The sequence below is a fragment of the Poeciliopsis prolifica genome, unplaced genomic scaffold (genome assembly GCF_027474105.1).
Source record: "Poeciliopsis prolifica strain line A6 unplaced genomic scaffold, Auburn_PproV2 SCAFFOLD039, whole genome shotgun sequence".
NCBI classification, from domain to species: domain Eukaryota; kingdom Metazoa; phylum Chordata; class Actinopteri; order Cyprinodontiformes; family Poeciliidae; genus Poeciliopsis; species Poeciliopsis prolifica.
Window position 1 is genome coordinate 3224631 of NW_026562414.1, and position 12407 is coordinate 3237037.

The 12407-nt window shown below is 36.9% G+C and overlaps 1 protein-coding gene across 4 annotated transcripts in view; it reads right to left on the bottom strand.

Moving 5' to 3' along the window:
- Positions 1-12407, bottom strand: part of ryr3 (ryanodine receptor 3) — a 110737-nt gene that overhangs the window by 71613 nt on the left and 26717 nt on the right. For all 4 annotated transcript variants that reach the window (XM_055054435.1, XM_055054433.1, XM_055054434.1 and 1 more), the window contains 11 exons: positions 11255-11329; positions 9977-10055; positions 9664-9776; positions 8167-8266; positions 7039-7132; positions 6160-6234; positions 4582-4738; positions 3426-3590; positions 1379-1500; positions 1115-1295; positions 20-155 (listed from right to left, as the gene is read on the bottom strand). In XM_055054435.1, the coding sequence (XP_054910410.1) occupies positions 20-155; positions 1115-1295; positions 1379-1500; positions 3426-3590; positions 4582-4738; positions 6160-6234; positions 7039-7132; positions 8167-8266; positions 9664-9776; positions 9977-10055; positions 11255-11329 (1297 nt within the window). The remainder of the gene's footprint in view (positions 1-19; positions 156-1114; positions 1296-1378; positions 1501-3425; positions 3591-4581; positions 4739-6159; positions 6235-7038; positions 7133-8166; positions 8267-9663; positions 9777-9976; positions 10056-11254; positions 11330-12407) is intronic.

A 12407-nucleotide genomic window follows, 5' to 3' on the forward strand; every position in this document is an offset into this window, starting at 1 on the left:
TCTGTGATCCATCACTCACCCAGGAGTTCATAGAGGAGGTTGAGGATGTCCTTCCATGCTGCACCAGCTTCCTCCCCGGCCATCTCTCCGAAGTGGGCCGCGCTGTCATACAGGTTCATCCGGTCAATGCATTTGGAGAGCAGGGCCAGCATACCCTGATGGAAAATTCATATATTTGTGCTATTTATGAGATGTGAAATTTGCTTTATGTTTATTATAAACTTAAATTTTGTCATATTTTTTTAAACATAAATTTTGTCAAAAACATTTTATGTAGTAAATAAACAAAAAGTAGTTGATTTACTGTGGTGTAAGTAAATTATTACAAGAATTAAAAATTTTTTGGGCAGAAAATGAATATAATCTGGAAAGTATTGCATGAATAATGACAAAATAATATCCCATCAATATATACTAAGTGATGGTCTTCCTGTAGTCAGGTTAGATTTACAAAAACTAGCCCTCTGATTGGTCCTTCGGAAGGAAATGAAGCCTAAAAGCAGAAAACTAAACCAAAATGAGAAAAGGTTGCAGTTCATCAAACTAAACCGATTCTGCAAATTGACTTATAAAACATATAAGTCAGATAACTAACTTTTCACAAAGATATGATCGTTTCTGTCACCAAAAATATTTAAAAGCCTTCACTCGTAGAAAAATAGTAAATTCTGGAGCTTTATTTTGGAAATTACATGTCTTTTGTTGAAAGCAATTTATGGTAATATTCATAAATCATCATAAATTGATATAGCTTTAATAAAACCCCTGACTACAACCATATTTATGGTTTTGTTCCTCAGGAGTATTTATGGACTCCACTTTATAAATTAGACAAACAGATTTACTCACAGTAAACAAAAAGTTTGAGTTTTATATAAGATAATTAAAACCTGTCCCTTTAACCAAAATCATCCCTTTAAAACACTTAAAATATGAAGTATTAGCTAAGATTATTTCCATATTTGTATAATACTTTTTCTATCTTGATAATGAGTCAACTCAAGATTTTTCCTCTAATTCTCCAAAATAAGGTTACTTTGAATTTTTCCAATAAATTGAAGATGCTGCCAAATAACATTCTTCACCAAATAAAACAAAAACCCAGCCGACTTACTTCCTCCTTGAAGAGATCTTGTTGTTTGATGAGAGAGCGAAGCCTCGCCTGTTTTTCCTCGTGCTCTAGATCTACATCGGGCTGCTTGAAATATTCAATCAGATCATTCAACGTCTGCAGCACCTCTTCAACATATCCGGCCACTGCATTCGTCTCTCCGGCTGCAGCGCTGTCCAATGCCCTGAAAGTCAAAAATCAAGCTTTTAAACTTTTATTTGATTCACTTTGCAATCACATGTTGGCTCTGCAGTGTTTTATACGCACTTTATGAAGTTTTTGAAGAGGAATGTGGTGTTTCGGATGATGCGAGCAGCCCGAGATTCCTCATGCTGGCAGCGCTGAAGGATGAGACCATCATCCATGTGGCCCTCAGAGTGAAGGCAGGCCTAGATGAGAAAAATGTGCATGATGAAGAAAAAAAAAAAAATTCTGATTGGAATGACTGAAATATTACCTCAGATTCATAAAAAACGAAAAAGCATTGAGAGAAAACCTATGAAAGAACTCAGAGTCACTGGAAATCCAGCAGCTAAAGGATGAAACAGAGACAGGAGAGATGGATTTAGCTGTAAACTGGCCATCACCTTCAGCTTGTCAGGTGTTTGGCTAACACTCAAGCCTGCAGACGCTGCCTTGCATCATCACGACGTATCATCTCTGCAGGGAGTCTCGGCCTTCAGCAGCAGACAATCGCCAAACTCATTTACTCCTAATTTACTCATCACTCCTAATTTCTGTGAAATTACTGCCAGCTGAGTAAAAGTGAAGCCTGTTTTTTAAAAATAACATGAGCTGATGGACTGTGATTTGATTCTGCAAATGTCACTTTGTCCTGGACTTTTCAGCGTTCCAGGGCAATTTTAACTTGCAGCAAATGAAACCTTTTTTAAAAAACCTGTTCCCCTATTCGCCTGTGGGGGCGCTGCAACAAAAACTACCTAATGAAATGACAAGAAAACCTCTGAAGAAGAAATTAGTGCAAAAAATAAAAAAAATGATTGTCAGATTTTCGCGGTTGAAGGATTTCTATCATTTCACTGCAAAAACACACAATCTTACCAAGTATTTTTGTCTAATTTTGTAGTGCAAATATCTTAGTAAGCTTGAATTAAGATAAAACTAACTCAAAAGTTACTTGTCAGCAAGCTATAGAAGCTTAATTCAAGAAAGTAATTTCTTGATAATGATTAAAAAGTGCTTGTTTCATTGGCAGATTATTTCACTTATTCACTGAAAACAAGCCTCTATCTCTTGCTGAAAAGATACTTGTAAGTTAGTTTTGTCTAATTTCAAGTGTAATAAGATATTTGCTCTAGAAAAGAGAGAAAAACTATTTGGTAAAATTTGGTGTTTTTGCAGTGGATCCCACTAGCACTAGACTCTCACGTTTGTTTTCATTATATTTACCCAGAATCCTCTGCACTTTAGTCCACTTCCTGCTTTTGGAGCAGTCTCCAGTCCGCTTTGCATCCACATAGGCATTCAAACCGCAGCAGAGGTCAATTTAACCGGACTGACACTTAGGGTTTTAGGTCAGAGGTCGCTTTTTTGGTCCACCTCAGAGTTCGAATGTTCATTCACAACTCTCCAAATTAGCTTACTTTTCTAAGCAAATGAACTAGAGTTTGATTTAAGTGGACTAAGCAGGGCTGGTGTGAATTATACTTTACCTGGAATCCACTACAAGCATATGAATGAATGGATTTAAGTCAGTGGTGTCCAAACATTTTGAAGTTGAGAGAACTCCAAGGGCTTCATTTTAAATTAAATTTTTTTTCTAATTAAAACTGGAAAGTTTTATTTCTTAAGACTATTGTTGTCCTTATTGCCTCGATAATGTGCCAAATAGATAACATTTTAATAAAACGTAGTTTAATATTTTGTAGAAACGGAATCTGTATGCATTGTGTTTCTGTTATTTTCAAAAACATTATTGGGGTTTATTATCCTTCTATTTCCATAATAATTGGCAACACACTTCATTGAACAGAGTATAGTGTTCAATGAAAGCAGAAACACAGTTAATAAAAGAAAAATACATTTTCTTGTAGCTAAATGAATAAAAGAAAGAAGACTTTATTTATAAAAATATCAAATTAATCAAAACGTCACTCTATCTTTGTATTGTTTACCAAGAGGCCAAACAAAATCATCCAAAGGGCTGCAAATGGCCCTCGAACCACACTTTGGACATCCCTTATTTAAGTAAAATGTACTAGATAAAGTCAAATCTTTATAAAATGCCCAAATAAAGGCAAACCAAAAGATGAGTGAAATATTTATTCAGACTGACTCCAAATAAAATACTTACCCTTCTTTTCAGGGGACCAAGACGAGACGATTTGGCGTCAGGCGCCAGGTAGGACAGCCACAGTCCAGTTGCCACGTGCATGACAAAACAGACAGAGTCACCATACTTTATCTCGGGGACTCCCATCCCGTCAATATCCCTCTTCATGCCAGAATCGCCTTTTTCCTGATTTATTCAGAATGAAAAGGAAAACAAGGATTAGCAAAAACAAACAAAGCAGAAAGACCTAATTCACTCACACGGCAAGAAATATGACACAAAGTCCAACAAACACAATAAAAAAATTGGCATTAGATGATAATCTAATGACATCAATTTCATTGGGGGCTCGGGCAGGGATCATTAGTTTGGCCACTTGTCAGACAGAGATGGAGTGATTCAATTGATTAATGCCAACAGCAAGTTGGGAGGAACATATTAATGCAATGTTGAGCACGATGAGGAGTTGACCTTCCTCAATAAAGGAGCCGATGGGCTCAGGCTGACGTGGGTAGAAAAGATGGAGGGATTAGCTAAAAATAGAGTAAATAAATTTGAACTATGAGTCCTGAGTAATAACTCTAGGAGGAGTGGTTATTGGCAGAAGGATCATTACTCTCTGTTGTCAGGAGTTTTACAAGACTTTAGATAAAAAAGGTTCTGAAGGTGACTCATGCAGCTAATTTCTGGAAGTTTTACTCAGGAAATCAAGCAGAGATTGCTTGGATAATAAAACAAACAGTCAAACAAGATGCAAAACAAAACAAATTGATTGTGTACTATATCCCAAAACTTGGAAAGCTCTTTAAAGCACAACTTGTAAACCTGTAAATATGCACATCGTTTCACTAATTACATTGTTTTCCACACATGTTTTTAAAGTCATACACTTTCAGTTGTTAAATTTGAATTGGATGGTAAATAAATCTTGATGCATTGATACATTTCTCCTCATGTTCTCTGTGAAAAGTGGCCTGAATCAGAATTGGCTTGGATAACATGAATGTTTGCTCTGATATGTCAACAGTGCAGTTTGTTCTGCAGCAGAGAAAAGGTCAGAATATGATGGTGACACAGGATCTCATTAGAGGCTCCCTGAAACAGTCATAGCTGCAACACAAAAGCACGCTCATGGAGTAAAAACAAGGTCTAGTAAAAGTCTGAGAATACGAGTAACCTTGGCTGGCTTAAAGCAAAAGGCAGTGGCTTTGGTGTGACACTTCTCTCTGTCCTCCAGGACCAAACCACGGTCTTCAGTCAAGGCCAGATAGTGACCAGTGGAGAGATGACGCAGACGGAAAGATTGGCCCCATCGAATATGGCTGCCGCTCCAGCTATGCACACAAAACAGATGTTAAATATAACATTCGTACATAATAAAATTAGTTAATTCATGTTTTGTTTGGCTGTACTGAATTTCTTCCAATCAAAATGTCTTTTTTGGACAAATTTAAATTGTAAATACCACATTTTATTTCATATGACCTCAAGTTTCCAACACTTGTTTGGTAAATATTTCTAAGTTTTCTCAAAAGGGATTTTATGATTATGTGCCATTTGAAAGTTTTCAAACCTGTTCAAGTGAGGTGTGTCAAACTCATTTTTGTTTTGGGCCAAATCAAGATCATGAATGTTCTTAAAGGGCCGGTTGTGCCAGAATGTATTGATAAAACCTGTTCACAAACTGTTAAAATATCAATGAATCCTTAAAATTAAAATTATTGAACATCTTTTAGTTCTGCCAGGATTTTGTGGTTTTTTTGCAATGAAAAAAAAATGTGTGGTTCTAATTTGGAAATATTTTTGGCTTATTTATGACGGTAAATGTGACTTTTTATTACTCACTGTACAAATTATGGATTATAATCCGACATCAATTAAAGCTGAGGCAGCTGTTTAGTACAAGTCGGACAGTTTTTGAGTTTTTAAGAAAAATCTGCAATGAGCTGCGTAAATTTTCACAATAATTCTAAAGAAACTGGAAGGACTGACTAATGTAATTTATCAGTAAACAGATAAAAACTGCATTGATTTGATTGATAACACAATATTTAAGCGCACTTAGTGTTTAGTCTAGAATCCAGAGGGCCGCATAAAAAACTACGGCGGGCCGGATTTGGCCCACGGGCCTTGAGTTTAACACCTGTATTAAAGCATTTAATTTTTGAAGATACAAATACAAGCAAAAATTTTTAAGAAGACGAGTTCATTTGACTTGAATGTCCATACAGCACATAGCAACATTTATTTTTCTGAAATTTTAATGATTCAAACAGTTGTGATATTTGTTCAGTTAGCTCGATCACATAGGGTGAAACAGTTGACATGAAAGCCACAGTAAAGAGCTGCGTTTTCTCAGAGATAAACTTTACTCTCCACATAATGAGAAAATATCAGTAAGAGCAGTCTTTTTTTTTTAAACCACATGAAGTCAATCAAGTAATTCTTTAGAAATCTGGTTATAAAAACATTATTTTATAAAGGACTTTCCCACAGACAGTTGATTTAAGCGATCTGGCAGCACTGTCTAATTTTAACAATCCTGTTTTCTATCATGCTTTGACAAAAACATGGAAAAAAAATGTCAGACAGGCTTCGCTAGCTAATTGGCAGTGACACCTAAGGACAGAGGCAGGGAAGTTTTAAATATAGTCTACAGTGCTGACACATTCAAGAAAGGTGAGCAGTGAAATTTACCAAGCTTGGAAAAGTGTGTGACATATCCTTAGTTCATTCAGCCATTTTGCTTTCTTACCTGATCCTGAGAGGCTCCAGTCTCCACAGGGAGCGGGCTCTTGATGCTCCTTTCCCCGCCTCGTAGTTCACTATTCTGTCCAAACAACAACAAATAAGGGTCTTCATGATTCCGATTACACAAATCATATAAAATGAAGAGGTGGAAGAGAAAACACCAGTCACACAAAGTGTAATACGGTACTTCTTTAATTAAAGAAATGGAATAAAATGAAAGCAGCAATATTGCTTAATATATCTGCGAATATGTTTATGCCATCGGAGGGCTTCAAATTGTTTTTTTTAATATATATTTATAAAAATTAAAGATAATTTAACGTAATATAACATAAATAGATAATATACATTTATTTATAAAATTTTCTGCTGAATTTTTGTGCTTTCTGTGTTTAGATAAAGTTGAAACCACATGCACTGCTCAAAAACTCCATTAAATTGCTTATTTAAATATCAAATTAGGATAAAACATTTCCTTTTGCATGTCAAGTAGGATTACCAAAATATTTTCATCTACTAAATGCCAGAATAATAACACTCTATACATTTATTTTTGTACTTTTTAAAATTCATAACTGAAAACTCATACATGTATTGAGTATTTGGTACGTTTGAGTATTATTCAACAGGTTTCTGACAATATCTTGCTGTAATTTCCTCCTGATAGAGCTGGTGTAACTGATATTTAGGGTAATTTTCAATTTGTAGAACTCATTTAAACCCAACCTTTTAATTTCAAGGCTCATATAGCCCCATTCAGCAACTAAAGACCCCGTCTTCATACGTATAACCCCTTTCTCAAAGCCGTGGAGAACAAACATATTCTCTCAGGATGAACGAAGTGCGTTCTAGATTTAAATCTCTTCAGCAGTTCATTACAAACCTTTGCTCCTCTTCACTCTTATCTGCTCCCGGGATCGTCAAGCTCTCGTCATGACCATGACAGAGACGCATCACATGCCCGCCAATCAAATACCCTTAGAAAACAGAAGCAGAACAGAGTTAAACGGTGATTCACACTGGAGCCATTACTTTTCCTACTGTGCCACAGTTACCCCGACATAATAACCACTTTAAAAGTAACCGATAATTCTTCATTGAATATGTTAGGATATGCGCTTAAAGAGGTAAAAGTAACAGTCTAGAGCTCAGTTTGGGTTGCTAGGTGAGGAGCAGTTCCTGCTGATTTGTAATGTTGCATTCTGGAGGTTTTTGAAACAGCTCATTTTCAAGACACTGAAAAACATTAACTTATTACTTAGAACTTATTATTACTCTTTGCTTATTATTTAAGCGGTCGGTCTGTTTTTAGAAACAGTAGAAACCCAAATGAAAGTAAAATGCTACATTTTTGGAACACGTCCCACTTAAATTTGTCAAATTCTGAAAGAAAATTATGTAAACATTTGTCTTTGGCTACATTCACACTGCAGCTGGAAGTGGCCCAATTCCAATTTTTTTGTCAGATCTGTTTTTTTTGCCATGGCCGTTCAGGCCTCCAAAATATATCCGACTTGAATGTGGTCTCCAGTGTGAACTGAAAACCACCTGAAAGTGTCTCTCATGAGCAGTAGACGGTGCAGCAGAGGCCGCCGTAACTTTACATGCTCACTGTTTTGCCAACCACCAGAAAAAAAGAAATGCTTCATGTTTGTGGAAGTAGACGTGGATGCTAACGGTTGAGCACAGCTTATGATTTTGGAGTCAGCACATTAACAACTTAATCCTCATTACAGTCCGCCATGGTTGTTGCTTTTCTTCCACGCAGAATAGTGACATTTGTTGAGTATCGCAGACGTTCAGGTCGAATGAGTGCAATCTGGACATTTGAATCGGATACGTATCGGATATCCAAGTAGCCTGGGTCGCATTTGAAAAGAATTCGACCTGTGTTGTTCAGATTGTCATGAAAAGATCAGATACAGGTCGAATTAAGTAAAAAAAAAAAAACTGAATTGGGTGAATGCAGCCTAAGACTCCTGTTGTCATTGATGGAGGATGGAGGACCCACCTACAGCCATGTTGCCTGACGAACACGTGGGCTGGACGTTCCAGAGGGTCTGCATGAAGGAGGCGTCTACCTGAATGTTGCCGTTACAGTTCGAGAGATGCTGAAACAGAAAAGTAGGTTACGCAGGACGTCAGATAGAACAGAAGACTACTGCTGCAGACAAAACAATCGATTACATCTAGCTTTATTCACGCATTATTCATAGCAATATTGAAGTCATTCAGGTCCTGAAGCAGTAAACAGCACCGTCACACTTCCACCAAGTTTTACTGTCAGTCTGATCTGAAATGCTCTACACCAGATGTAACAGAAAATTTCACTTAGTTCACAGAATATTTTCTTTTCAATCTGTCTTTTCAATGAACTTTAGCTTTAGAAATTAAAAGATATTTTAAAAACAGTGGAAAGGAAAAACGTATTCAGTGACTGGATCAAGTGTGCAAACCAGTAAGAATCTGTAGGATATATGCTAGCATAGATCTCAGTCAACCAAGATATGCAAATCCTAAGTACTTAAGGAGAAAACAACTAGATTTCTATGGATTTCTTCAAAAGAAAAACATTTACTGAGTAATTTACCTTTACGAAGCAAATTCAGAATAATTTGGATTCCAAAAAAAACTCTTCACATAATTGCATTTTTGGAAGTCAGTTTTGGAGTTCCTGAACTGACTGATTATGTCTGTGCAGAAGAGATAAAAGCCTGGATTTTTGCCAGTTTCGCTATAATTCAGCACCTTCATCACTGGAGGTGGTTAGAGCACCGAGCATAAAGTATTTTTTTAAAAGTTTCATATGCTTAGCACGTCACACTGGCTCCCTTTAGGCAATTTCACTCTCTGCCTCCAGCTCTCCCTCCTGAAATCCCTCTCTCCCCTTTCACAGAGCAAGTTAATTGGGGTCAGGTGTGGAGCTGAGCTTAGGAGACAGCAATAACTTTAAACCCATCTGTCAGATGAGTAAGTACATCACAAATTGTTTTTAATATGCATAGAGGTGTTTTACAGGTAATCTGGTTTCTAGCTCAGGTAGCAGAGCCAAGGTATGCTGCTTTCAACTTAAATAGTCTTGTCACTCTGATGTTTGCTACTCCTGGGTTTGGCCTCCTTCTGCCTTAATCCTTTGTGGCATAGATTCAACAAGGTACTGGAAGAATTCAGCAGAAAGTCTGGTCCATATTGACATGGTAACATTACGCAGTTGCTGCAGATTTTTCGACTGCACATCCATGATGCGAATCTCTTGTTCCACCACATGCCATAGCTGGTCTATTGGATTGAGATCTGGTGACTGCAGAGTCCATTCGAGTTCAGTGAACTGTTTGTTCAAGATATAATGAACCAACCATAAAGGCTAAATTTACTGTGAAGATTACTTTAATTCTATTAATTTATTTAGATGTCATCAAAAACACAGTAACATGTGCACCTCTTGTTTTACCAACTGTATTTAAAGCTTTAGAGTCGTTTCTCAGGTGAGTTTTAAAATGTGACTTGCCAGGTATCTCTCAGTGGACACGCTGACGAGAATCAGATCATCTCCAATGCGGACTTTCTCTCCTTCCGATCTCTGCTTGGACGCTGGATGAATCGTCCACCAGCAGGCTTCTCCTAAAAGCACAATCACAGAAATACGTTGATCAGGTGGAACCTTTTGATATTTTTCATTCAAAGACATCAGAAAGGGTATAAAGTGCAGACGTTTCACAGCACATACCGAGTTATGTTTCAATCATATCTGGTACTTACTTAGTCTCAAGGTTAATTCAAACTGGTTCATACTGGTTGAGTGTTCATTAGTCATACTGTACCTACTGAATCTTCTTGCAGTCCGACATCAAATGACAGCTTGTCTGTCAGAGACCTTGATGTCTTCAAACAGGTCAAGTACTGGTGAGTGAAAAATGAATTAGTGTTGGGTCAAAGAAAATGGAGCACTGATGCAAATTGGAAAAATATTAATGTTTTAGAAGAAGGAATGTGAAGTTTTAGTGTTTAATAATAAGTGTATTAATTTATTAGTCAATTAAATCAACTCAGTAACCAAGTTTCTGAATAAGAACAGCACTATGGGAAAAACTGACATGTTCTTAAATAGTTTTTGCGTCTAAGCAGACTTTCTCATAATCTTTTAAAGTCATCTGGATCAACCAAACCTGCAAATTGTTTTTTTTATACTATTATTTTCTGCACAGTGTGTGTATGCTTAAAAAATAAATAAAGTTCATACAAAGAGAGAAACAGACATATAAAAGGGTTTCCACTGCAGGGTCAAAATTTGATTTGTTTTGGTCAAAGAAAAAAAATCCAGCAAACACCTGGATCTACTTTACAGAAAACACTAAATTAGTCATAAAAATAATTTCTTTTGAAAATTATCATGGACAAAACATGAGTAAAAAGCTACAAAATCTAAAGAAAAACTTTTACAGACTTCCAGATTGTCAAAGATCATTTTAACAGATCTTGAATAAAAAAAGAAATACGAAATGTTTCAAGAACTTTATTTGTATTGACTCTTTGCAAATACGTCACTTAATCATTCGAGGCGCCATGATGGACGTCGGAAGTGAGGAGTATCGCACAGAGCCACATAAATTATCTTCCAAAGTTGTTTTTGCCAGTTTCTTCATGGCTTCTACTTGTTTGAGTCGAGCTAATTCGTCTGTGAAAGTAACACTTCTGGTTGAGGCTCATAGACGGAGGTATTTATAAAAGTTGGACACAGCTAGCTTAGAAACCGACCCGTACCGCCTCCATCCTGACGTTTTGATTAAATTACCGACTCTGCCTGGATTCAGGCCACATGATTTATGTTACTATGTCATAAACTGTGTTTCCTTTTACACCGTAACAGCCTTGAAAACGTACAAAATACTAAACGCTAACCGTTTATTTTCCAAACATGCTAGGCTACATGACGCTGCGGCACTGTCTCCATGGTTACTACATGGCGTCTCCATAATGCGATATTTTCATTGCGAGGTTCAAAGAAAGTAAATATTTAATTTAAAAAAAATTGCAGAATGACTAGCAATTATGAAAGTCCAATTTATCTCCATTTTAGTAAGTGGAGTGTAAATACTCACCATGCCACTGAAGGAGTGACGTAAGAGGATGGCGTGACCGTAGAGCAGGGTCCGGTGTCCGCCTCCCTGACCCGCCTGCCAACAAACAGATCCAGAACGTCACTGCGCGTCACTGCGCGTCCCAACGTCTACATCCCGTCATGTAGAGGAGGGGGAACAGGCCGCAGAGCTGCACAATATTACAGTCGGTAAAGGTCGCGACAACGACGTATCGAGTGATGAAGCGAAACAACTGAAAAGTGTTAAAGTTGCGAATACAGACCCTAAAACTTCCTCAGCTGTTTTGTAGTTAAATCGACGTAGCGTAAGTTTTTTAAAGATTTTACCGCCTTACCAGTACGGAAGAGGATTCGGGCCACTGGGGAAAAAAACTGTTCTGACTTTAATGTCAGAATTTTGACTTCTGAGATTAAAGTTATTCTGACTTTAACTTTAATATCAGAATTCTGAGGAAAAAAGTAAAAATTCTGATATTAATGTCAGGATTCTGACTTTATTTACAGAATTCTGGGGGGAAAAAGTCAAAATTCTGAGATTAATGACAGAATTATGACTTTAATCTCAGTATTCTGAGAAAAAAGTCAGAATTCTTTTTTTTCTGCAGTGGCCCTAAACCTCCTTCATATTACCAGCTGTTTCTGTTGCATTAAATAAAGATTGTTATTAAATAACTGGAACAAAGTTACAAATTATTTGTGGAAAATCCACCCATTTTTGGATTTGTTCGTGGATGACATGTAGCTCCAAGCTGAAATATTCAAGCACGATGCTACTTGACATGCTATTGGCTGTTGTTTGGAAAGCAACCAATCCAGAAGGGGCTTTTATTTTCATTGCTACTAATTGGCTGAAGCCCTGAGAACAATATAAAGAAGTATAGCCAAGATGGCTTCCACTGTGCAGCGTATATTAAGGATAACTGGTGTTGAACTATTGAAATATGCAGCTATAAACGACTTTAGAGGGGGTGTGAAAAAATCCTTGCAAATGATGCTCCACTGCACTATATTTTGTTTTTCTATACAACTTCTATGTTATTTCTGTACTTTTGTGTGTGTGCGTGCTCCGGTGATGACATTTTATTGCCAGTTTCACTGATTTATCTTGGTGCAATGACAATAAAATAAGACTATATACAGTGATATTGCAATAA